Here is a 27,065-nt window from a genome sequence, read left to right on the forward strand (position 1 = left end):
GATGAACAAATGACAAAAAAAACCCCCAAAACAAACCAAAACTGAGTATTACAGAGCTTCTTAATATAGTGGAAATAGGCATGACAAGAACCAGAGGCTGGCAAAAGGAAAGCAGCTGAATTAAATGAAGTTGCACACTTTCAGCCAAGAGGATGATTAATCATTGGAACGAGTTCTCAAAATAAGGTATTTTCCCAGGCACTGTCTAGTCAAATGTGATTAACTGGGTTTTGTGAAGAAGTAACAGGGTAAAATGTCTGTGACATGTAGGAGGTCAGCCTAGCTGATGTAATTCTCCTTTACAGCCTTAGCTTGGTAACCCCATGAAAACTTTATAAAGGTGGCATAATGGATTTCAGCTTGCTGAAAGTGTAAAAGGGTCATCATCTTGACTTGAACGATGAAATATCCAGCTTGGCTTTTGGATTTCACTGGGAATAAATAATTAGTATTTACGTAGTTCTTTCTATTAATAAATTTTCACGCTTGCAGGAAGGCACATCTAATCTAAAGCCAGATAAACAAGCATAGAGGTGAGGCATGGCCAAGTCAATCAGCAGCAGACCTGGAAAAAGACCCAGTGTCTCCTGGATCCCTGGCTGAGACAGACTTGTTTTCTTGGGAGGACTCAGCTGTCTGAAATCCAGCATGTTCTCCAGTCCATATCTTAACTCCGGAAGGCCAAACACGACAACATGAATTAAGCCTAGAATATCACAAAATGCTGTTCTGATGAAAAGCATAAGGTATACTAAGAAATTATATTTTAATTTTTTATTTATATATATTTTTATATGATATATATATTATTATGTATATAAAAATTAGGCTCACATTTACCATGTGATTTCTGTGTAAATGTAAGGCAACACTTCTGCAAGGCAGGCGTTTCTCTTCATTTAGGAAGTGCTGTGCTCAGCACCGACAACACTGACTTACCTAAAACTCATGTAATGGTTTCTGTTACTGGGAACTCATTGAGATTTTGACAGCGCTCCTATTTGTTGATGTCTGAGCACTTAGAGGTCAGAACAACGAGCAGGTTGGTCTTCTGTTTCCCATGCTGTCAATCCCAAATGCCTACATTCACTTGAAATGATTCACTTAAATATGAAAGGTTAGTACTTACCCCTTGATTTTTGGATTGGGACTTAGCTGTCACCAAGGGATTTTCTTCATTTAAGGTAGCTACTTCTACAGTATTTATGTGATCTTACAACTGCAATTCTTTTGCACATAAGGAGCCTGAGTAATAGGGCTTTCTGAGGCTTCAGGTTTTGATTTTATGTTCTTGGCATATACGCCGTTTGCACATAGTACCAGGAAGGTAAGCGTACAGATGCTGAGCAAGCTTCCTTGGGACATGAACAAATTAGGTCAGCCTGCCAAGAAATTTAGATTGCTGATTTTAAACAATAGTGATTAAGATGTATGGAACGGTGAAAATTTGTGTTTAAAGTTCTTTGTATGACATTTTTTAAATTTTATTTTTTTTTTAATGATTGATTTGGATGCCTCCTTTATTGGCTAATGCTGAACAAGTGGCTGCAGGGTCTGACTGGAGTCAGCCCCAGTCCTTCCTACATCCTTGGCCCTGCCTGAGACTCCACAGTGTGCCAGCAACAGCGGGATCATTTGCTATGAGTTGAACCAAGCCTGTTGATTTATTTCACATAATATTGCATGGCCACCTTCACATGTCCAGCACCGTGGCAGTAGAGGGTAGCTGAGATTAATTTGTGAGCTACACCACTTGCATGGGAAATTGAGCCCCTGGAAAGTGCTGTTTGTTTTGGCCAGCCCAGATGGCCAGCCCAGCAGTGGCCAGCACTTTGCTTTATGCCAAGATGCCTTCTGGATGCCTTTTTGCTATTCCTGGAAGAATTGTTTAGGAATGAGTAAAAGAGATGTTGCAGATAGAGGTGTTTATGAGATAGGGGTGAGGTTTGGGTTTGTTTTTTTTTTCCCCAAAACTGACTTGTAATTTGGGTGTCTGCGCTGTGAAGCGTATTACCAGTCAGGCGGGGAGCAGTGGTCCTGCTTTGTTACAGGATGAAGGCTCATTGCATTTTATAGAGCAGATCCCTCTTCGGTGATGTGGAAAGTAAGGTGTCCAAAACCACTGGTTGCCATAGCAGACGCTGGCTTCTTGGTGCAGCTACGGCTTTAGTGCCAGGTAGGACTGGTTCATTCTCCTGACACTGAGGGCGCTTACCTGGGCATGAGCAGGAGCTGCAAAACACGTCTGGCATGTGCCAGCGCTGTGGAGAGCATTTGGAAGTCCATTTTCTGTCTTTTTGGGGTCGGGTGAGTGCTGCCTCTGTCGCTTCCAGCTGCTGACAACTCCTTTCTCTCTGGGAAGAGGTCACCCCTGTCCTGCCCGGTTTGACCTGTTGAACAGAGATCTGTCCCCCATATGGTTTATTGTCTGGCAAAAAAATTGAATTCCCTAAATTTCCTAAATACATTTCCTTTGGAATACAGTGGGATTTGAGTGCTTGGCTAAGGGAATGAACAGCCATGGTGGTGATTTGCAGTGACCCACCATGCCCTGACCCACAGGTTGTACCGCCTGGGAATCCTACCCTAAATTAGTAGTTAGGGAAAAAGTGATTAGAGAGAGGCCCTTTTTCTGTCATTATCTGTAACAGGGTCGGGGGGGCACGTTACGTGAAAGAGTAGTTGTGCAATGGCTTTGTAATTCCTGGCGAGAAGTAGTTCAGCGTGTGAATTAATTTCACCAGCAGAAAACATTAGTGGCTGACTTCTGCAAAGGGAGGCTTAAACTTTATCATTAAGAGATGATTAAACTGTGCCTGGATTAAAATAAAGGCTCCATGGATATGGAGGCAGAAGAGACTGAGATGGTGTCTGCTGAGAACTTGGTCTCTCTTACCCTGGCATTAGTTACAGCTGGAGTTTTACCCTGCAATTACTCAGTCCTGCCTTCACCCGGTCCTCTTGCTCTGTCCTGCCTTCAGAGACAGGATGGCTTTTGTTTCACAGGGTATTTCTGGAATCTTGCAAATGTGATGTTTCTGTGCTTTTAGGCACAAAAGTGCAAATATCACTTTCGTTTATTTGGAGATGAATGTAAATTAGGTTATTTCCCTCAGCTACTCACATCTTAGTTTTTTACAGTAACTCTCATTAGTTTGTGCGATTATATTGCCAATAGAAAAATTCATGATTAGGAGCTTTAGAAGAAGTAAAAACAAAACAAGGGAATGATGATGTATGAGTCTATAGGCATTTTTAAAAGATATTTGTGAGTAAAAAAGTTAATGCTAGAAAACAGTGCATTCAGCTTTCATGGTATCTGATGATGGTGTCAACCCTGAAATACTGTACTGTTTCACTGTTCTTCATTATATTTTGGTCTTGTACCTTTATGCTTCCAAGAGGAGTTGAAATAAGTACACAGTTACTGTAGGGCTTAATCTTACTCCGTTTGATTTCATTCACATATTCTGACTTTTATGACAATCTGTTTTCTAACAAATCGGCTCTACCCTTCTTTCTCTGCCCCAACCAAAAGCAAAAAAGTTTCATGAATTGCCCTGTTTGCAGCTGTGTCAACTGGTCACAATATTCCAGATACTTCTTAAACATCTGTTAAAGTATGTTACTGTGTTAACAAAAAAAGATACTTGACAAACAAAGAGAAAACAAGTGGTTTTCCAGGTATTCTGTCAAGGTAGCGCATAGCTTTGACATCTGTTAAGTGTGCTACTTGTCACCTTAGCACCAGTTCAGATATTAAGCAGTGCTGCAGATTTTTTGTAAAGTGTCAAACTACTGTTTAATTCTGTGTGCTACATCAAGTCAAGTTTTATATTTATCTCAGTTGCTTCAGTATGTTAGTATTGATAGAGTTGTTTCTGCTTTCTGGGATTATTTGGGATTTTTCATCTGCTTGTTTTTAATATACTAAAAATCTCACATGTAGTGGGGTCCAGTCAGTACTGTCAGTGTGAAACATTTAGAAGAGGGATTACCAAAATGTCTTCTGTGAGACATTAATTAGTGGATTTCATTTACCCAGAGTCTCCCAGTGCACCTGGGAACAAGCAAACAGCTACCAGCTAGACTATGTTGAGCATTAGTCTGGTGACATGTTTCATTCCAAGGGATAGTGTTAAGAGAAGTATATACGTGTGTGGATGGCAAATTTTGTTTATTTCATTTTTGCTAAAACACATCCATCATAAGGAATAAATGAAGCTGCTGTCCAAAACTGAGATTCCCCTGCACAGACCTGCCTTTCTCACCTGTTCTCCTTCACATCCCCTGTCCGCCCAGCTTCACTTCCATGCAAAGCCTTCCACGAGGGCTGACCTTTCACGGTCAACAAAATCTGATCCTGACAGAAAAATACAGCAGGAAGCTACACAACATGCAGCTTCTGGTGTCAGTTTTATGTGTGCGTATAGGTACCTTTAGGTAATATTTTTCAAGGAGATGTGATATTTTCTTAGCAGGTTGAAGTTGAAGTTTACCGGAGAGATTCTAAGAAGCTTCCTGGCCTGGGAGACCCCGACATTGACTGGGAAGAGAGTGTCTACTTGAACCTCATCCTACAGAAGGTAATAGTGATGCTTATCTAATTTTCATGGGCTATTTATGCTAGAAAGGTTTCAGGGAAGGCTTTGATCTGTTCCCTTTCCTGCCTAGGTTGGGGGATTTGAACACTTCTGAGGGACAGAAAGAAAACATGGTTTTAATTTTGCCTTTAAGAGTCTAAATGAACATAAACTGAGATGTTCATTATTTTTCAGTAGAGTCCTAATAGCTTTCCTCAAACAACTTTAAATCTATCCAGTGAAGCTGGACTGAATTTTATGCTCTGTAACAAAGTTTTGCAAAATGGAAGGCTTTGTCAAGTTTAATAGTTTTTGAGAGTGAATGAGACTGTTAGACAAGTAACATTTCCATTAGAGTTCACAATACTGGTGCAGCTAAGAGAGGGAACTGTGAAGTGGAAATGCAGTAAAGGTGTTATGTATTACACTGGGAGTTTGCTGCTCTTGACATCAGAACTTTAATAAAACTTTTTTTTTGGTGGTGGAAACATGAATCTAGCAGAAATTATTTCTTTAATTAACTCATAGATTGTTTAGTTATTGCATATGTTACATTGGCGCTTAGGGAAGCTGAATGTTCCTATAGTCATTCGAGATCCCTTAAAAGTTTTGTTGGTTATGATCTCGGAATGAGAGACTGCTGGCTCATTGCACACATCCTGGAAAATAAATTGTTCTCATTCTCTCTCCTTCGTCCCAAAAGTCTCATTGCAGAACTCTCTGCAGAGAGCAGTTTCTGCCTTTATTTGATGCTGAATAAAACCAGAATCTGTTTGCTACAGTCAGAATTCGGAGATGCTGTTACAGCTGGGCATTGCTGTCCAGAGCTATCACGCTTGCTCCTTACAAGTTTTTTCAAGTTTTGGCAGGCTACATTAATGGTTTCTGACCTCTCTAATGTGTTGCTTGTGTTCATCAGTGTTTCTGTTTTTCCCTTTTCAAAGGGAGGATATCTTTTCCATTTCTACCTTAAAGTGTGCTTATGTGTGTGTGTCATGCTTATTCCCCCAGCTGACCAGCAAGCTAGTGTTAAACAATATTGACAGGAGTTTCTTTACCCATAGCCTGTGCACCTGAGCAAGCATCTGTGCAAAAGATTTCAGTATCACTGAGTTAAAACAAACACAGGCTTGAAAATTGTAGGAGTTTCAGTATAGTAAAGAGAATAAAGAAAATGGCAAAACCAAAACATCTTACTTTTTAGCCAGACAGCTGAAAAAATTAAGACAGAATGTGTTCTGCTTCATGCACATGAATGTTTTCTTTTTCTAACTCTAAACCTTTATTTCTCTATCTGCTGCCCTGTTTTAGCTGGATTATGTGGTGACATGTGCTGTGTGCACACGCTCTGATGGAGGAGATATTCACATTCACAAAAAGAAATCTCAGGTGAGATTACCCTGTTATTACTGTGGATAAGAGGTTGGCATCCAATATTACCTAATCCTAAAAACTGTATCAAAACCAGGGCAGTGGTTCTCAGGCTGTTCTGACAGATGCATCCTTGTGAAGCGTCTCAGGTCTTTGTCTAGTGACATTTCCTGCCGGTCATCTAAATGTGGGATCTAAATGTCCTTTATAGCCCCTCTCAAAAAGTTGTAAAGACCTTTGCGTGCTTTCAAGATTTACATCTTTGCCTACTGGATTTGGGGGGCGGGGGGGGGGGGGGGGGGTGCTGGGGGGAGTATGCCCAACTGTTAACCAATCTGAGGGTAAACCTGAAATTGTGTGAGACCTGAGTTATGAGAAGCCTTCATGGTAAATCTGTAATGTAGGGCTATTAAATGGTAGACAATTTACTGATTACCAATTTATCTTTTTATTGTTTTATGAGATTCTTGTTTTCTCTCTTAAACTTCTCATTCCTTCCATATCCACACCAAAGGCTTTTATTGCTTGCTTGTGTGCAGCATGCAGTTAATCCAGGGTTTAGCATAGTGCGGGAGACTGAATAATAAGCATGGGAGGGTGTAGGAACAAGAAACCCCAAACTTCTTCACTCAGTTTCCAGCAGATCTTGCAACAACTTCTAGTTGGCAGAAATTCTTTAAAAGGCTCCTGTTGCTCTTTCTCCCAGGCATTTCCATTCCTTTAGCTCATTCAGCTGCTTGCCTGGCTTTACCTAAAATAGACCAATGCTCTTTAATCCTTTAATTTTGTTTTACCATTTTAAAACAATCGTTGCTTTGCCTACAAACAGAACTAGCAACGCTGATTATTGTATTTGTAATTTCCATTAGTTAGGTGCATAATTCCCTTCTTCTGGTGCTGTTGAGACACCACATTACACCACTGATGTAAGCCTTTTATTTTCCACTGTTTACTAGTGCAAATTTCACCCCCAGTTAACTTCTGCAAAATTATTTTGAGAAAAATCTGTAAATACTACTTGCAGATTTGAAAACTAGGAAGATGAGGATGAGGGACCTGCCCTCACTGCGTGTGAGCAGCGTTCAGAATAAGGAGGGGGTTTTCTGTTCCTCATTCCTCCCCTCTTCTAGGAGAACTTCAGTGCACGTTAAAACTTACCAGTACATACTAGTAACATTTCAACATCATGAAGTTGATCTATGGAGAGAGAAAAGGCAATTCTATATACTGTGGAAAGCGTGTTTGCGGTAGGGCATTCCATTGTAACATGCACCATTGAGGCTCTTAGTTTTAAACGAACAAAAGCCAACTTTTTTGGATCTGTATTACTGCCCTGATGGTTCTTGCTTTAGAAAGCTTATATTATCCTGTCAGTGTGCAGCCAGATGTTGAATAGGTAGAAGACCTATTCAGGCATAGGACTTACTGTGCTACTCCAGACCTATGACAAAGCTACTGTGTTCATACCAGTAGAATACCTAAGGCACGAAACCAGTGTGACAAAGGCTGACTTTCCCCTAAATTATTTTGCGGACTACATTGATTCTCTGCTGGCTTGACAATTAGATCTCTACAAACTGTATTTTCCTCAGGTGTGTCTGACTGGAGATGAGTTTGGGGGTATTTTTTGCTTTACATTGGATGGCATGAGAACAAGAATGCCTGGAAGATGTCCTTGTTTCAGGCATTGGTGCAAGTGTCATCTTTGAGGAATCTTGTTACTTTCTAATGCTGTTTCTTGTCATAAAGCAACCTTTCTTTTTAACAATCTGTATTTAAATGTGCATGTAGGCTTCATAAGTACAAATAAGGAAAAGCAACCCTCTCAGGAATATCTAATATCCTGCCCTTAGTCATGTTTCATGTTGAAACGGTTTGTAGCAGGAGTATCCCAAGCCTAACAATCTGGGCAGGTTCAGAGCTTTCAACACATTCACAGTGGGCTAAGATTTGACAGATTTCTTTAATTCAAAGCTTTTTTTGTAAACAGAGGTGGAAGCAAAGAAAGCTACTTGGTATGAATTCTTCTCCCTCTTTACCTGCTTGTTAATCTTGTTGGAATGGTAAAATCTAAAGCCTTTAGCTATTTAAACATTGGTTGTTTTGAGGACTGAAATGACCAAAGGAGTTCAGGAACTGCTTCAGAGGGAGGAACATGTAAGAGGAAGCACAGTGGATAAAGAAAGAAACAGAAGCAGATGATGAGGATGAGAAATCAAGTGCTTGTCCTTCTGAGGGCCATGCTTGCCATTACTGAGTGATGTTGATCTTATCGTGATACTAAGCAAACAGTAACAATGAAATTAACTGTACAAGCAAATAGTGTTAGGTCAGCTACTCCACAGTAACTTTCTTGCTGTGTGTGCTTTTACTTTGCAGCGCATTGCAGTAACTTAAAGGCAGCTCAAGGTGGTTTTCTCTATTAATGAAGAGGAAGATACCTTAGCTGTACCATAGGATGGTGAGAGGTCAGGTACACACAGGGACATTTACTGTGGAGCAACTAGTATTTGGTAACTTACATGTGAAAACTCAAGGATTTCACAAGTGTTGTCGTTATTGCAAAACAGGCTGTAGTCAGAAACCAGCTCAGCTTTGCCTGCAGGATGTCCAGCATCTCTAGTGTAAGTGAAAATATTGGCTGACTGAGCAGTGTTGGCCTGTGGTGATTTGGTATTGCTTGCCTTGTATTCAGTGCATCCATTCCTGAGCACATTTAACTGAGAAGATGTATTTTTTTTTTTCCCCCCATATCTTTCTCAGCAAGTGTTTGCATCTCCTAGCAAACACCCAATGGACAGTAAAGGAGAGGAGTCAAAGATCAGCTACCCCAACATATTCTTCATGATTGACAGTTTTGAAGAGGTGAGTTCCTTGTTGCAGCAGCAGAGTTTTGTCCTGTTCTAGTCTTGTGTCCTGATTAGCTAGTTTTTTTGTACATTTTGAACAAATGTTCTTGGCTCATTGAGGGTTATCTTCTAGTACTTGTATTTTATTTGACCTTCCTCTTTCTTTAATGTTTGAAATCTGAGCTTAAAGCTGGATTTTGGCATCTGTCTTTATGATGGGCTAAAGCAAGAGAGGCTGATGTGAGAGCTGGTTATCTCAACACATGATTTGCAGTGTGCACTGCCTGAAGTCTGGTTTTTTGAAAGGCTGGGGTGGAGCATACAGCTCCCTTGCTTTCTGCCATGTACATTGAAACTGCCTTGGGCCAAAGGAGAATCATGGGAATTGGAATATATTTGAACTTTAACAGCTGCAGTTTGGCTTGAAGTGTTTCATCTTGCATCTTTGGCAGGTTTTCAGTGACATGACTGTGGGAGAAGGAGAAATGGTCTGTGTGGAGCTGGTGGCCAGTGACAAAAGCAACACCTTCCAAGGGGTGATTTTTCAGGGGTCCATCCGCTATGAAGCACTCAAGAAGGTCTACGACAACAGGGTAAGGTGCTTCTGAAAGACAACATCCTTTGCAACAACAATACTCTGACCACAGTTTTTCTTTGCTGCTGAGGCTGTTAGCTTTTTGTCCTGTTAGATCATCTGCATCGTAGCCTGTCTTTTTTGGCTTTGAAAGTTACCTGAAAGCTAATGCTTTTGGCTCAGACAGCTGACAGTATTCAGATCAGGATATATTACTCTGGTGTCTGTGAAAAGGAGTGAAATTGATAAGTAGTCAAGAGCGTGACACAGGAATGGATCTGAGTAACAAAGTTCTGGGAGGCCCTTCATTTTCTTGAAAGGTCATAGATATTTCTAGTTACTTCAGAAAAGGCATGTTTTGCAGGGAGATCTTAAACTCTGATAACTACCTTGCTATATGTAAAACGTGTTTTTCTGTAGTGCGTTTTTTACTCATGGCTATTTTCAAAAGACCACTGTGGTTTCACTGCCACAGAAAGAAGCTTTCTTTGCTTTCCTACAGAAACATGAAATGTCAGCACTTTCAGCTTCAAATTCAGTACTTAGTGCTGAAGTCAAGAGAGCACAAGAGCCAATAAAATTCTCAGAGTTTGTTATGAAGACAGTCCTGAGAGATTTTAAAACACGAACAAAAAAAATCCCCACAATATCTACTGTGACTGTAAACTTCATTTCCCTTTTATTGTGACTTAACCCCAGCTGACAAATAAGCCCCACACAGCCACTCACTCACTCCCCCCCTGGTGGGATGGGGCAGAGAATCGGAAGAGTAAAAGTGAGAAAACTCGTGGGTTGAGATAAAGACAGTTTAATAGGTAAAGCAAAAGCTGCATGCACAAGCAAAGCAAAATAAGGAATTCATTCACTACTTCCTATCGGCAGGCAGGTGTTCAGCCATCTCCAGGAAAGCAGGGCTCCATCACACGTAATGGTTACTTGGGAAGACAAATGCCATCACTCTGAACGTCCCGCCCCTTCCTCCTTCTTCCCCCAGCTTTATATGCTGAGCATGACGTCGTATGGTATGGGATGTCCCTCTGGGCAGTTGGGGTCAGCTGTCCCGGCTGTGTCCCCTCCCAGCTTCTTGTGCACCCCCAGCCTCCTCGCTGGTGGGGTGGGGTGAGAAGCAGAAAAGGCCTCGACTCTGTGTAAGCACTGCTCAGCAATAACAAAAACATCTCTGTGTTATCACCACTGTTTTCAGCACAAATCCAAAACATAGCCCCATATTAGCTACTACGAAGAAAATTAACTCTATCCCAGCCAAAACCAGCACACCTTTGTTCCTACCCTTGTCAGGAGAGGTCCTGAATAATTTCCCTTCTCCCTGTTTTAAATGTAAGTATTTGTACTCTTCTAGCAGTTTTTCGAGAGAACGTGAAACTGAAATTGTTTCTCTGTCCCACCATCATCTTATGGCCTCATGCAATCAGCAGGTGGGTTATTAAAATACATGGGAATGCAGAATCACTAAAGACAACTTAAGAAGAAAGCCCTGCAGTGGAAAGACAAGATTTGATGTGGTAAAGTCACCTCATAGCCTAGGAATGTCCTGTTTGTCCACACAGCTACTTTACGTTGTTTTGTTAGATTAAATAAAATTGTTAGTTCTTCAAATACTCAATTATGGCTGAAGGCAAAACTTGAAATTTGACAATTCTTTTAACAGAACAGAAGCAATCTCTCTATGCTTTTGAAGGTTACTTGATTTCAGTTTTGTCTGTATTAATTTTTAGTACAATACAAGTTGCGTTACATGATGAGCATCTTGGCCCTTTCAGGCGATAAACTGCTGAAAGTTGTGATAAACCACTTAAACTTATGGATAAGTCCTACTTATTTCACTTGGCAAAACCTTGACTGTTTTTATATTGGTCTGTTCCTTTTTTCAGTTCTCAGTTCAGTTTTCAGTTCAGTTGTGTTAACTGGAAATTGAGCCCTTCTGTCTGTTGAGAGGGTTCGAAAGCTGTCAGGGTTTTGTGGTGAGCAATACAATGCAGGTTAGTTGTGCATGGGAGCTGGTTCTTTATGCTTTGGCCTTGATAGTGTGGACACACAAATGTCCGAATTGACTTGCCACAAAGTAGTGCCAGAATTGTGCAGTGCGCTTTGCTAGTTGAAGCATCTCGTGCGTGTGTCTGTTGCTTTTTGGACTCAGACGAGTGTCCCTGCACAGGCTGTGTTGAGTTGTGCACGTGCCTGCTTGTGCTCTGATGTGCCACGTTGTGTGGGTCTGGATAAAAACCTTTTGTTTTATCTCAGCGTGCCATTAGGTAACTCTGCCTTTTGGATAGCTGAAGGAGTCGATTCTTCTCTGAGCCTCTGCTTTTGTATCTGTAAAATTGCCTCCCTTTTGGAGATTGCTTCAGATTGTGGCTTAAAATGCTTCTTAAGAATCAAGATAATGATCATTATCCACTATGTTTTTTACTTATTCTTAGATAACGGCTTTCAGAGAACGTTATTTTTTTGAAACATGGAGATGATATTACATGGTTTTCTCTCCTGTCTTGATGCATTGTAGGTGAGTGTTGCAGCTAAGATGGCTCAAAGAATGTCTTTTGGCTTTTATAAATATAACAACATGGAGTTTGTCCGAATGAAAGGGCCACAAGGGAAAGGACATGCGGAGATGGCAGTGAGTAGAGTTTCTACTGGTGACACTTCACCGTATGGGACAGAAGAAGACTCAAATCCAGACTCCCCAGTGCATGAGAGAGTAAGTAGCAGACAGAAATACTGACTTATGGTTAAGCATGAACGTGTTTTGTTCCAAAGCCAGTAGACAGCCTGAAGCTGGGATTAACTCACATCAAGGTTCTGAACTTAGGTTTGCTTGTGTATATTTTGAACATACTCAGTATATGCAGATGGATTTTTAGCACAGTTTCCCTTGAACAAATACTGAATACAGAGATAGCTGGATGATTCATACTTCTGGAGGAGTGTTTTGTTGAAACAACAGTGATGTAGATGCCAGGGAAAATGATGATTCTGCCTGTTTTCTATGAAAATTAATAGATTCCATTTCTGTACAAGAAGGGATTTACCTAGAAACATGGAATTTGTATATTATGTAGATTGCTTGCTAAACCTCACAGGAAATGGTACTGTTAGGAGATTTTGCCACTGATGAATGCTGCCAGTGTGAAGCCTGCGTAATATTAAAGCAAAGATTACGGATCTAGATGCAGTGCCATATTTATGCATATGCTTAATTTTAATGCAAGTGCAGTAAAATACCAGTAGAATCAGTCCGCAGATGCTGATTTGGCCCTTTTTCAGTCCTGAGCCTTGTTTTCCATTAAGGCATTTTACCTCGTTAATAGGGATTAGGCAACATGTATTCAAAATACCTGCACAGATGTGTCCTGGCCTGGGCTGGGTAGTTCCTGATGGATTCTAGTCTGGTTTCCTGTGTAACATAGCTAACCTGTGTCGTTTAAAGGTCTGCAGGACTGCTTCTAAATGTCTCCATGCAAGCTGTGTGATTTTTGTTTCTGGCTTCCTAAAAGGCAAAATGAGCTGCCAGCACAGAGCTTGTTAACTGGATGTGCTTGCTCTCTACAATAGATACAGCCTGGAGGAATCAGGCCTGCAGGGAATTCCTGATCTTTTGGCTCCAAGACTTCCAGTGTCAACTGGAAAACGTCAAAATAGATTTGATAATGTATTATCATTACTTTTTGCTAATGGTCTTAATGGTGATTTGTCTGTTTCTGGTTTTCCCTCCAGGTGTGATATGAAATGGCTACAGAATTAAAAATAGACAAGCACAAATTAGAGATCAAGTGCACTAAAGAGAGGATCAGTTGGGTGGTAGAATGCTTCTACTTTTTTTTGTTTGTTTGTTTTTAAACGTTAATGATAGAGGGATGACATAGAGTGTTTCTGTAGTGCAACACCAACCTGGCTTGGCTGTCATCCTCACTCACATGTCACCTCCCTCCTTATTTGTGTGGACAGATATGAGCCATATCAGGTGTCATCTCAGAGAGAGTTATGAGATTGTTAGATTAACTGTGTGAAGAAGGAAGGATGAGATAGAAGTTGCTCACCTCCATTAGCAAAGTAGTTTCCCCTATTTTTGTTCATTTGAAATGAAACTATTAAAATATTACTAGCAAAAACAGTACATAAGCACTGCATTTCAATTCTTTCTGAAATAGGTATGGTTGACTATATTTGTAGTTTACTCAAGAGCAGCTACTGCTCTGAAGGAAGGGTGTGTCTATAGTTTTGTCCCTAACCTGTGTTTCACCATAGACAATTATATCCTTGTATTTGTCATCACGTAGACTAACCAAATCATCAGGGGCATCTCAACTTGTTTTTTTCCATTCTATATTGAAATATGATATACATATAATCGTACATTGACTTCACTTTTGTGTCACATCTTGGGCTAAGTAATTGCCTTGTGACCCTGCTTCACACAGACACTGTGACCTTTCACAGTGATCCCATGTGGCATCCTTCTAAGCAGGGAAACTACTACCTTGTGTTTGCCGAAGAAATGAAGATGCACAATTTTAATGTGTCCAATACAATACATTCTTAATCTATTAAGTCTTCTGAATTTCAACGTGCAAAAATAAGATTGACATTCTTGGTGTCTAAATTATTAATTTTCTTCATTTATGACTATAAATCTTTGTTAAAAGTGATCAGCTGAGGAGATGTGTTTTTCATTATTCACGTAACAGCTGAGGGTGATGATACATCAAAATATTTTCATCTTCATGAGCATCTTGAAGCTGAGATGACTGTTCAGTTGACATTCTCTGGCCACTCTGATAAAACTTAGACACTAGTCATGATTCTGATTTTTACACGTGACTGCCCCGTGGCACATATTTGAGACTGATTATTTCTTACTAGAAGCATAGAATTTTTTAAACAAAACTTTCTCTAGCATTTCTTCTGTTTCCCTTCCAGGTCACTTCTTTCAGCACACCACCAACCCCAGAACGCAACAATCGTCCATCCTTTTTCTCCCCATCCCTCAAGAGAAAAGTGCCCCGAAATCGAATTGCTGAGATGAAAAAATCCCACTCAGCAAATGACAGTGAGGAGTTCTTCAGAGATGATGATGGCGGAGGTGAGAGACATAATATCAGCTAAACGGACTTGTCTGGAGGGGACACAGAGCTATGGAAAGGGATCCCAATGCCAGATTTTCCAAAAGGTTTGCAGTGTGAAAAACGTAGCTCCACTGAAAGTCCAACACCAGTGCCACTCTGAAAATGGGGTTATTCACAGGCTTGGCATCTTTTTGAAGGCTGGAGACCAACAATTCCTGCATATGTTTAAAACTTATTTCCCCCTTTTTTTATAGACCCTTTTGAGGGAAACTTGAGCAGGAAAGATCCTCCCCCTTTCCCAGATACCACACTCTCAGGTGGCACTCTTCCAGATATCACAATATAGCGGGGTAGAGCATGCTCTCATGGACAAGTTCTCTGAATTCCCTGATTTGATCCCAGAGTTGATTAAAGTAGGTGAAAAGGCATTTACTTCAACTGGCTTTGGATCAGTTCTGAACTCTCTAAAAAGAAAACCTAATGAATTTGTTTACCTAATGCTTTAACGCCTTGTGGAACTCTTCCTTTGAATTCTAGTTACTCAGTATGAAACAACCAACAAGATAAAAAAAATGAGTCTGATTCAGAATATAGTGTGTAAATCCAATCACAGTTTTGTTAGGTGGGAAACTCAGAAATGTCGAAGTCCAAACTGCTTTTCCTATGTTTAAAAACAGTTCAGTAGAAAAGCCAAAAAATCTAACTATCTATTGGCATGCTAATAGATAAACACAAAGGTAATTTCCAGATCACAAGTTCTGTTTGTAGTAGCGAAGGTATTACACACCAGCGGTACTGGACCAGCTTAGCTAATAAAGAATTGCACATTAAAAAACAAGCTTAAGTGATAATGTTTAATTCAAATTCTGTGCAACTTAAACTGGTTGTAACTAATTCAGGGTTCCATCAATAGAAACCTTTCCTCATCTCTTTTTCCTTAATTTGCCTTGTCAAAATGTCTGTTATTTCAAATGAGATGTGTTTTTAGCATATTTTACTAGGCAAAGGGTAGGGCTTGGGTCAATTACTAAGTAGTGTGGGGAGAAGGGCAGCTTTCTCAGATGGAGTCCTGCTTTTGATATCTTTCTCCTGGAGGTTGCACAGGATAGAATAGAGTTCAAGGCATTTATTCGGCAGCCCTCAAGGGTGGTGGTGGTATCTGCTCAGTATTATTTTGCAAGGTCTGATCCTAGCATACTTAATGATGAACATTCTTACTATTTTCATTTTCTTTTCCTTCTAATATATTTACGGAAGTAAACAAATTCCAGGTTTTCCGGACATTTTATTGCATGCATATAAAATACCAAGAAGTGTGGTTTCACTTAGTTATAAGTGTTTTGACCTTATTGTTCCTGGTCCTAAAAATAAACAGAGGAATATTTTAACAGCTTGTGCTAGGAAGTTTAATTTATTTGGAGATGAGATTTCTACAAGAAGTAACTAAATGAGGTTTCTTTACAAATTTCAGAAATCTGTGTCCTACCAGTGTTTGCTCAGGAGCTGCGGTGGTGACATTCTTGTTTCAGAGTGGGAAAGCTGACCTCAGTTCAGCCAGTGATGGGGCTTTGTAGAAGCAGAGATATTCTGGGGCATCTTGGCCTCATGGGTGGAGGATAACTTGCTTGCCTAAAGATCAGCAGTGTCCTTGGTCTGGCCAGTGCTGTCGCAGACCTGCCCCCAGTGCAGACAGACCTGTTGTGGCCCATGAGGGCCCACTTCACTTGCTATTGCTGTGTGCAAGCATGACACAGCGGAAGAATTGTACTTACTCCAGCTACTGGAGTCAGGTCGTTCTGACCTGATCACCACATTGCTCTTGGCATAGTGGTAATGCGTGGGGAGAGGGAATAGACTGCTTAGCTACTGCTTAGCTATACACGTTTATAGGGAAGGAGGGAAAACAAGATACAGTTTTTTTGGGTTTGTTTTTTTTTTAACTCCCACATTGTTACACATCTTGCTAGAGTAGCTGCCACTATGTATTTTTCCTTTGCTAGGACTTCTTTGTTTGGATCAGGACCACTTTTAAACAAATGAGTCCCAGAGCTTGGATCACTCTAGTCCAGAACTGTTGTGTTCACTTCAACATCTGCCTTTAGCACTCCGGGAGAGGGCTGAGTTTTACAGGGGAATGGAGGGAAAGTTTAGAAACACTCAAAAAATGTGGCATAGGCATTCCTGGCTGTGGAGAGATCTGCAGCTATAAAAACCTCCTCTAGCTTACAGTGGACTTGGTATCCTTTTGTTTTAAAAGTTATTTATGGACCTCTAAACTAATTACGAGAAGAATGGCAATGCTGAAGGCTCCCAGGTTTGGCTTGGGGAATGCATGGAGATCTGCAGTAAACTGGTTTATTAATGCTGACTCTCCCCCTGTCTGGTAGATGGCAATTTTCTTCATAAAAAACAATTTTTCTTCTGTTACACTTGTGAATTTCTGCATAAGTAACTACTTAATTTTAGGGATATTCTATTATTTTGTATATGAGGGAAGGCTGGGTTAGGATTCTGCTTGTGCAGTGTGGTAGCAAAGGCTTCATTCCCTCTCCTGGCTGGTCTGTTAGCAGGTGATTGTTTACTACTGCTGCCAGCTGCTGATATCATTCATTAGCTTCAATGTAAATGGTGGATTCTGTGCTAGGCAAGATCTGACTGATTTAAAAAATATAAAAATAGTAATAATAGTGTCTTGCATGTGACTTATCTCTAGACAATAAATAGTATGCTTTTTTTTTGACTTTCAGAATAAAATGCAGAAAGTACAATCACTTTAAGCTTGCTGTCTTCTACCTTTACAGATCTGCACAACGCGACAAATCTGAGGTCGCGGTCCTTATCTGGAACAGGACGCTCTCTGGTGGGCTCATGGCTGAAGCTGAACAGAACAGATGAAAACTTTCTACTCTATGCACACTTAACTTACATCACTTTGCCATTGCATCGAATTTTAACAGGTGAATTTTAATATGTGTTATGCATAAACAGAGAGTCCTTTGATTCCAAGACAGCCTTCTGTGTTGTGGGATTTTGCTGTTAAGATAGAGGAACAATTCTCTGTCAGGGAAATACTGCAGCAGCAAATCAGTGTAAACAAGTGGAATGGTGTCAACCTGTTCTCTGGCTTTGGGCCGGTTTTGCTTGGTGACGATTCAGACAAGTTGGTAGATTGTTCTAACAAACTTCCAGAGGAACACTAGTTGCTTTAATACTGGAATTCAAACTTCATCCACCTCATGAGTGCAAGGCAACTCACTGTGAGCCCATCCACTGACAGCAATAGTTGTAGCAGAGACCTGTGACTGAGAGGGTTACAGAAAGGCAGCTCTGGAATTTGGAGTGACCTCCTTTGGCAATTTGGACTCTTTGATTTAGTTTCTGCATAAGTTGCTTGGACTGATCAAAGTGCCCACACTGATGCCCATAAATCTGTCAGGTGTCCAATGTCTTTAACTAGACATAATGATGTTTGTGTGTTCTACCATGAATAATCAGAGTCCCCCATGTTGTTGGTCTAGCTATGCCAATTACTACACTGATGATGGCCAACTCTGCATTTGTTTAGCTGGGCTAGAATAGCACAGTAAGTTGGGGTTTACAGTACTGAAGCAGTACTGAAGTTTTGATTTTCATCCAGGTAGCTCTTATCTGCCTACAAATACAGGTGGACTAGAGAAAACAACTGGTCTGTTTGAACTCTACCCATCAGCAAGCCTGCTAGCCTTTCAGGGATACAGCTTGCAGTATGAGGGTGCCTGTGGGACTCTTGAGATAAGTCTGAAAACTGAGAAAGCAGCAGTGGTTAAGGACTCTCTCTGTCTAAATGCAGTGGCAGTTTCTTTCCTATAGACATTACTAGTGTTACTAACCCTTCTCTTCATTCTTCTGAAGTGAAGCCCTGAAATGCCTTCTCATTGACCATTGTGGGCAGAAAGAAAGTTTGATCCAGCTGCACAGCAATATCTTAGGCAAAACTATTGCTCAACTCCAAAACCTGGACCAGAATGAAGTTATGATCCCAGAGCAATGTAAAGTTCCGTCTCTAACCTTGGAAGATCCTTATAACTGTTACGTCCTCTAAGAACTTAGTCTTTTTCCTTCTCTTCCCATCCACAGATGGGATGACTTCTGAATAGGTTTGTCTGGACTGTGGGCTTTTGATCAGTGCCTGCTTTTTCTTGTCTGGCTCTAAAAAGGGAACACACCTGGAAACAAAACCAATCTATTACACAGTGGTTATTTCCAGACTGTTCCTGAAAGGTAGCTAAAAGGAAAGGAGTTAGGAAATCTGTTGTTAAACAGGTTAATCTGCTGCTAAAAGAGATGAGAAGATAGTATGGGTATTAATGTCGTTGGTTGTATTATGCTAGTGTAATAGTAATAGTTGCAGTCTTGTCCTCATTTGCAGGCTGAGATCTCAGAGCCTGTTGCAAAAGTAGACTGGCTCTTACTCTACAGAGAAGGAAATTGTAGCTGATAAGGTAGAAGCGGAAATTATACTTAGCAAAGAGGTGTTTCTACATTTGCCCTTTCACTGTATGTAGGGATTTCTTTCAGTTTAGAATTACAGGTTCCAGTAAAAATTGATCCTCTGTAATTAAGGGTGGATTTTGAACAATGTTTCAGCAAAATACATAATTATTCCTTATGATAATTGTGTTGATAATCTTACAGCTAGTTAGCTGGAGTTATCAAGCTCACTCACTCTCTCACCACAGGCATTTTGGAGTTCACAGAAGATGTATTGTTCCTGCTGGCATTTAATACTTGCTCAAGTGGGTGGCATAAATGCCTCCATGCTCAAATATTTGCTTTGAGCTTGAACATCCTTTCTGAGACTTCATTTGTTTAACATAAGGTCACAGGAGTCGGTATAGATATTGAGATGCACAGAAATAGGACATGAAGTGTCTGGGCTGTTAGGCAGAATTTTAATCTGCAGTTTTTCACTACTCACATTTGCTTTAGCTTGGCACATTGGGTGGAGCCCGTTTCCACTGCCTTGTTGTAATTAATGCATTTGTGCCAGTGGCAGCTTTCCAGCAAGTGGGAGCATTACACGTGGGGCAGAGTGAAGTGGGAAAGATACTCATCTCCCTTGGGTGGTTTAGGAAGCCTGTACTAAGAAATTAAAATCCCAGTGATAGTGATCAAAGTACATTTTAAAATTCCTGGAGTTTATACATATTGATAAGACTTCCTTTGCTCTGAGCCTTCTCTCCATGCTACATAATCCCAGTTCTCTCGGCCTCTCCTCACATGTTAGAGGCTCCAATCCTTTAATCATCTTTGTGGCCCTTCACTGGACTCACTCCGCTGTGTTTCATTCTTTACAAGTGTGGCTAGAGCCCTCTGGAGCTGTGAATCAGTTTTGACTCGCGTCATCCTCTTTGTGCAGCTGCATGTGATCAGCCTCTTAATTAAGCGTGTGCTCCCTTTTCCCATGTTCTTTATTCTCTGTGTAGCCTTGAAAAGGACACAGCAGCCCAGTTTCCAGATGTTTCTACGTACTGCCATGCCAGCATGCTGGTTTTACTGTCCACATTTGGAAAGATGCCCATGGTTATGACAGAAATTTTACAGGTTCATGTTCTGTCACATTTGGACAATATGGGGCTGAGGAAGCAAGAGGAGGAGTGGGTTTTGTGGCAGCTTTTTAAGTGCAGAAATGTAGGCTTCGGGCTATAGAATGGATGAACAGTTGAATTATTTGTATCCACATCTTCAGAGCCAGAAGTCTCTTTAAGGGTCTTGGGGATGGTGCATTTCTCCGTTCAAGAAAGGGAAAACCTTTGGCATTGCCTGTCATGGCACTTCCATTTGTTTCTCTGGAAGATTATGCCACTCTGTCTGACACGTTGCTTCATCCCACTATAAATGATATGTAGTAGATCAGCCGTCATCTCTACGTGATGGGATATATTTGCGGCTTACCATCTCTCAGCTAGGATGCAGCTGGGGAGGAATTAAATTGGACTTTAATAGGCAAAGTTGCATACTCATTGTGTTTTAAATTCCTTTAGCAGCATAACAGGCGGACCGTGCTGCGGTCCATAATTGCATCTCCAGTTCTTCATGCTTTCTGGTACTGTGGTGACTTTGAGGAGCCTCCTAAGTTTGCTGTATCTCTTTGTTTCTCTCCCTTGCCCAGATATCCTGGAAGTGCGGCAGAAACCAATTCTGATGACATAGCAGAGAGCGGGCACTGCCTTGGAGCCTTGTTGCCAAGTGCCTAACCACAGCGGTTTTCTGTGCTAACACTACCATCTAGTGTCAGGAACATAAACCTCCGCAGGAAAAAGGGAAGTCCAAGAATACCAGCCGATCAAAAGTGCCTCTTTCTTCCTTCCTCTGCTGTCATACACCGTATGCCCACTTGCAGTACATCGCTTGAGTGTTTCTGACCAGAAGAGGACTTTCAGCAAGATAAAACAAGAAGGGGCTGTGTCTAAAACGAGTCAACGCTTTATGGACAGTTTGTTACTGTGTTTACTTTATAACTAAGAAACCAACAATATGTACAGAATGTGTTAAACTTTATATTCTTTGAGAGAAACAACATGAGAATTTCGTAATGATGTACTAATGAACGTCGTTCCATAGATTCTCGCCCATACACTCTCCGTGTCGGTTTGGCTTAATGTGTGTGTGAGCGTGTGTGCGTGTGTGCGGGGATTGAAGAGATGAGAGAATAATTTCCTACTGAGGGAGGAAGAGGAAAAAGATACTACAAAGATACATTACCATTTTGGTACGTGCAGCGGGTCAGGTCAGAGCTTAAAAGAGGCTGAAAATGTTCCCATTTGTTCGTGTGTCACTGTTAGGACAGGTGAACTCTGCTGACAGATTTCCATGTCTACCAAAGAACAGCAACATTTTCATCCTCAAGAACTGGCTAAGAAAATGAGCCAGTGAAAAGAAGGCTAAAATGTGCTGCTATAGTAAAGCTGAGGTTCATATCCAGTACTAAAGCTGCTTATCTCTCTCTGTTAGCTGAGTCAATACAAGTTTGAGTCTAAAGTGGAAAAATAGGAGGCTGTAATCGGACTCCAAAACCTAAAAACCTTACCAATAACCAACATCCTCCTGCATGCACTGGACTTCAGAGTACGTAGAGTCGTCCTTGCAGTAGCATTTGTAGCCAAGGAAGGCATGAGAGCTGATTGATGGTCGGACAGCTTGCCCGGATTCTTCATCTGATGGTGTTTCGCTGTGCTGTTACATGCCGAAGCATGGAGAGTTTTCTTGAAAGACAAAAGATTGAAATGTAATTCTGTTCTGAAAAGTGACTAAAAATTGCATAGTGGGAGGTCTGAAAATGGTGTGTCAGGAGCTCTCAGGACAAAAGCCTTATGTTTACAGGTAAAATGCAGCTTTCTCTAAATAGCAAAACTCTGCTGTCCTTGACATTTGAAAGCTAAATGATTGAATACTGAGACTACTGCAGTCTGGTTCACTGTTTTGATATGGGAGCCAGTCAATACTTCAGTTTATTTACGACTGCATAACCAGCACAGCAATGGGTGCGGTAGCGTGTCACTTAGAGCATGTGAGACTCCAGTACATGCACAGAGGGAGAGCAAAGATGCCATTTTTGTCACTTTTCAGACTCTGAGCACCTAAACTTAACGCTGTTGCCACGGTTACCAAATGGCATGTGCTCTGAGCCTGGACCTTTGTCTCCCTCATACCCAGCCTTTCCCAAAGTGCTTTGTTGTTATTCTCTCAATAGCATCTGATGACTTAACCTCTCAAATAGGACTTTCTGCTTTTTTCCTCAGGCCAGGTTCCATGGGAATAGCTCCACTTCAGCATAAAGGTAGACTAACTTTGTCATTCAGCCCAACATGGTGAATCCAGCATGGTAAGGAGGTCTTTTTTTATTTGAGGCTACGAAGCAGTCACCTTAGCACAGAGTGATGGCATTTCTAACACCGGCAGCATGAGTGCATGACAAGGATGGCTGACCAGTGTTTAGTTCACTTCAAATGTGTTGCAACAGCGTTAGAAAAACGTTCACTTTGTCATTACCAGCACAGCCACTTTTCACGTTGCAGCCTTTGAACTTTGCTCCGTGGGAGCGTGCGATTGTGCACACGTGTATGTGAGGGTGTTCACACAGTCTAACCTGAGGCATGTAACTTGGGTGCCTAGGCTTTCTTCCTGAGCCGGGGGGAGAGGTGGAGTCCTAAATCAGCAGCTGAAGTGCCCTTTCAAGGAACTTGCTAGGCAGCCTAGGCGCTTGCCTGAGATCCCTAGATAGTGTGCCTAATGTCAGTCGGTACAAATATTCTCCCTATGCCCATGCCGAGAATTAAACCACTCTTCAGCTAGAAGACCAGTCCTACTCTGAAGCCTCTCAAGATGCTCGTTATTCTGCACTTTCATACTGCTGGGCTGGGCAAATCAGTGCTTGGTTTTCCTTTAAATATTCATTGGGGAGGGAAGGGAGAGAGGGTTAATATTTGTACTACTAGTGATAATTGATACCTTTCAATCAAACAGCCAGAGGAATAACACACTTGAAAAGGAAATATATCCAGATTGGAACCTGAGTGGTAGGTGCCCAAATACTTCTCAGTCAACAGTAATTTGTAATGCTTTCTTGGTATTGTACATTATGTTTAGGTAGCTTAATTTCACGTGATCTGAAAGACTGAGCAAATCTTGCTGCTTAAGATTTCAGATCAAATGAAGAATGATTTTAAACTAGTACATTAGTATAAAGGCAACGTTACAGAAAGTACGGTTCAGATCCCACATCTGTTATGCAGGAGGTATCGTCTGCTTTGTTACATGTACGTGGGTGGATTTTGATGTCTAGTTTTTGAAGGGCTGCAATGTAAATGTCCTAAAAGAAGTCAATTTATTTCTTGTATCTTGCTAGTGGATATGCTATAGGTACATTGAAGACTCACCTTTTTTAGTGGAAAAGGGCTACAGGTATGCCCAGATGGACATCCATAGAAAACAGAGGCCAAAAAGTCTACTGAATGTCAATAGTGCTTTTCGGAAACAAGTAGATGTGCCAGATTCTCAGTTATTCCTTCTCTGAAAAACTGACTTAGAGTTCTTATGTATAGCCCCTGGTTCCCACTTTCTGTTATCAAGCGGGGAAAAACAAATTGTGCATTTTGTTCTGCTTTTAAACAAACCCTGAAAATTATAATTAATTGTCCTCATATAGACAGATTGACAGGGAAGATGATCAAAGTTTTGCTTGGGTCAGGATGGCACAGCTGGGCCCTTAGCATGCTATTGCACTATACCAAAAAAGAAAAGGGAATGTTAATAGGAACCTCTCACCCTTTTAATTTGGAGGGGTTTTTAATTCTGTAGCTCCTAAGCAGTAAACCATTTTGAGCCTCTGTTGACCATTTAAATAATTGCTGAGGAACGAACTGGCATGTTCTGCATGCCATAAAGGCTGTATGGCTGTTGGTGTCTTAACTGTTGGAGCACAGTGGTTTTCATTAGTTATGTTGATGCTTGAGAATGCTGCACAGTTAACAAATTCGGCAAGCTTTGCTGAACAGCTTTATTTATTTACAGAATCCCACCATACCTCATTACTCAGTTAACTTCTTCCATCCTTCTGCCCATTCGCTCTCTGTGGAGATTGAGGCTTACCACTTGAACTCTCCATAGATGATGTATATTGTTATATGTCAAATGCAAGGGTGTAAATCTTTTCACTCTTAACAGGTTTTTCACTGCTATCAGTTTAACATGTAAAAAGCCTTTCTTTTTTAAAGAAAGCTCTGAAATCAGTTATTTTATATTAGCAGATTATTGCCCTGCCTTAGAGACCACCACGTATGTGAAATTGCATTCTCTTATTGCCAGCCAGCACACGGTGGATTCCAAGTCTCCTTTTAAAAGAAGCAGCCATTTTTAGAAACGCCACAAATCTTTCAGCTGTCTTGGCTAATCCAGTTCATGTGGCTTCATGTTCCTTCTCTTTTTATTCTCCCGGTCTTCATTGTTTACAAGGCTTGAGCATGTTGGGCTCTACATCGCTGTTACTCAGTTTTCCATTTCCAGGCACGATGTGCTTTCCTTAAAAGAGAATTGTTTGCACAGGTTACTTTTCACAGTAAAATGGTTTTCCCAAAGTATGTTCTTACACCAAGTTTTAATTTAGACAGTGAAGTCCTTGGCTCTGCAGACAGATTTCTTCTGGCAGACCCTCATGTACAGAATCCCATCTGGTCACTGAAGTTCTATATGGATGTGGAGTCCACATAAATAGTCTACACTTTTAGACTATTGACCTGCTTCTTGCCAATCATTAATTTTTCCCTTTCCAGATGATTGCTTGTCCTGTGTTTTGTAGTCTGAAGCTTCCCCTTATTAAAGATAGATATAAGATAAAATCTTCAGAAGTGCCTAAGCCCTGTTGTTATCCAGTGGGGTTTAAGAACAAATTTTTATTTAGGAAATGAATAAAGTAGTCTTAAATTCTATCTGTGTTGTGTGTAGCAGCGTCAAGAAATGACAAGTTTATAGTTCTGGGAAGAACCGGCCGTCTCCTATGGACTCGCCCTTTGTGTTTAAAAGACTCTCATGGTCTCCAAAGGTTGTGGCTGAAAGCTCTGGAAAATGGATTTCTTGTGATCACAGCAGTCAGGTATCTGCAAATGCCTTATCTTGTTTTGTGAGGAATGACTGAAAGTGTGTGGCGCTGGTGTGTAGAAATTCTGTGTCAAAAATAGGTGCGGTAGAATCCAGTTAAAGGCATTGTGAAATAAGTACCTTTTACACCAGACCTTAAACGAAAGAGTATTTTACACCAGAATGTAGCTGTTTGGATGCTTGGTCAAGATAATACAAGGCTGCAAGCAGGTTACAATGTTGAACGTTCTCTGTGTAAATATATAAATATTCTCAGCCTAATTTTATCAGACTAACACATGTTGCATGGTTTGGGATTTTTTTGCCTCATTGATCATCAGTGTTGATTAAAAGATGATGGGTTGAAAATCATGCTGGTGCTGTACTGAGCCCTTCGAACAAAGAGCAAGGAGAACCTTTGTGCATCGAAAATGGAGTTGACTTTGCATATGGCAGCAGTGAAGAAAGTGTTGGACCCTGCAGCCAATAAACAGACCTCTTAAACGACCATGAATTCTGTTAATGGTGTTTTCTCTCTACGGTGCCTAGTGATGTTTGAGTTTGAATGTATTCCTTACTGGTGGCAAGCATAAATGACGGAATAACGCTTTGTGGCACTCATGGTAACCATTGCCAAATAGACACTCATGAGGCAAAGTAGCCTCTTTACTCTTCATTCTCATTCCACTTTGAGTGAAGCCCAACTTCTGACTGCTTGCTGAATCTTTCAGTGATCAGCCTCTGACAACTTGACATTGTGTAAGGGAGAAGAAGGTGAAAGTCAATGTACTCCTGAATTTTGTTTAAAAAAAAGCTTTTTGTTTTTTCCTTTAGATGCTAGCATTAAAAAAAAAAACAAACCCCAAAACAGCCCTTCTAAACTGATTTGTGTTTGGTTTTAAGCTTAATTATGTAGTCATTAACATTTAGGTTTGTGCAGTGTATAATATTGAAAGACTGATGGCTGTAATGATTTCTTCCTGATAAATTCAGGAAGAACTTCAATATGAGTTTGTGCAATGTTGTAAAAATGAGATTGCCCTTTAGCTCTTAACTGCTTACTCTGCCTTAAATTGTGCGTACTCACATTGAACCTGTCTTGGTTTAAAGAGCTGCAAGGCACTGCATCCTCCCTCTCCACCTGATTTTTGTGACTAACATTTCGCAGTAGGCTTCTTCAGGGGATTTTTCTATCTAAATTAGTTAAAATGAAACACTCGTCAACCAGATGTTACCAACTATAGATATGGGTTGATGTGCTGATGATTCCATTTCAAAGAATCCCAGACCAGGACTGTTTTACGAACCCATGTGTGGTGTAACAGCATCTATGCTAAGCCATGCATGATCGCTTGGAGATGTGTGGTATGTTAGGCAAAATTAAAAAACAGAGCTTAGGAAGGAGAACAGGGTGTTCTAGTTTTTTTACATGGATATTTGAGCAGATTGTTGGCAGTGTTGTTCTGTACGTGCACATGCAACTGGACAGGGATCTTAACTGGTTGGGAAATACTAAAATATGGCTTAGAAACAAACAGTGTGATTTTCCTTGAATGCTTTAAATTGAAAGCTTTTGAAAGCAGCCATAGTGGAGCAAGCATTGTTTAAAACAGTACAAAAGGCAAAGAGCAGCAGGAGGTTACAAATCATGGTAATAAACCTCAGCTGTTTAGTCTTTCAGGAGGTAGTGACAGGAAAAGGTGTGCTGCTTTTGGTTTTGTTTTTTAATCCAAATGCTGGGGGAACAGAAGACTGCCACATCTTTGAAAAGCTTTCACAACTTTGGTGAATTAATTTCTTGAATATGCGAAAAGAAAAATATTGTTTTAACAGTGTGGCAGTATATCTTGTTCAATAGAGTCCCTGCTTTGGGGAGCCAAGTGACCTCATGTCCTTTTGTCCTGGAGCGTTATGTGTCTTGCCTGTCCTCATCTGGAGACATGCTCCCAAGAAATACCGTAATACTGCTTGGCACACAAGTTTATCATCA

General features: G+C 40.8%; 1 protein-coding gene across 5 annotated transcripts in view; it reads left to right on the forward strand.

Annotated features, from left to right (window-relative positions):
* Nucleotides 1-25,943, forward strand: part of KIAA0930 (KIAA0930 ortholog) — an 80,686-nt gene extending 54,743 nt beyond the window's left edge. The window contains exons 3-11 of one of the 5 annotated variants that reach the window (XR_007767235.1): nucleotides 4,479-4,586; nucleotides 5,895-5,972; nucleotides 8,718-8,819; nucleotides 9,256-9,396; nucleotides 11,902-12,096; nucleotides 14,316-14,478; nucleotides 17,263-17,418; nucleotides 20,613-22,325; nucleotides 24,944-25,943. Coding sequence is in view for 3 of the 5 variants with exons in the window: in XM_050904708.1 (XP_050760665.1) it covers nucleotides 4,479-4,586; nucleotides 5,895-5,972; nucleotides 8,718-8,819; nucleotides 9,256-9,396; nucleotides 11,902-12,096; nucleotides 14,316-14,478; nucleotides 17,029-17,031; nucleotides 17,263-17,418; nucleotides 20,613-20,653 (987 nt within the window). In the remaining 2 variants the exon portion in view is untranslated. Of the gene's footprint in view, nucleotides 1-4,478; nucleotides 4,587-5,894; nucleotides 5,973-8,717; nucleotides 8,820-9,255; nucleotides 9,397-11,901; nucleotides 12,097-14,315; nucleotides 14,479-17,028; nucleotides 17,032-17,262; nucleotides 17,419-20,612; nucleotides 22,899-24,943 lie in introns of those variants that run through there. The other 4 variants (XR_007767237.1, XM_050904708.1, XM_050904686.1 and 1 more) reach the window with 4 other exon arrangements.
* The last annotated feature ends 1,122 nt before the right edge of the window (nucleotides 25,944-27,065 follow it).

The sequence above is a fragment of the Gymnogyps californianus genome, chromosome 1, assembly GCF_018139145.2.
Source record: "Gymnogyps californianus isolate 813 chromosome 1, ASM1813914v2, whole genome shotgun sequence".
NCBI classification, from domain to species: Eukaryota; Metazoa; Chordata; class Aves; order Accipitriformes; family Cathartidae; genus Gymnogyps; species Gymnogyps californianus.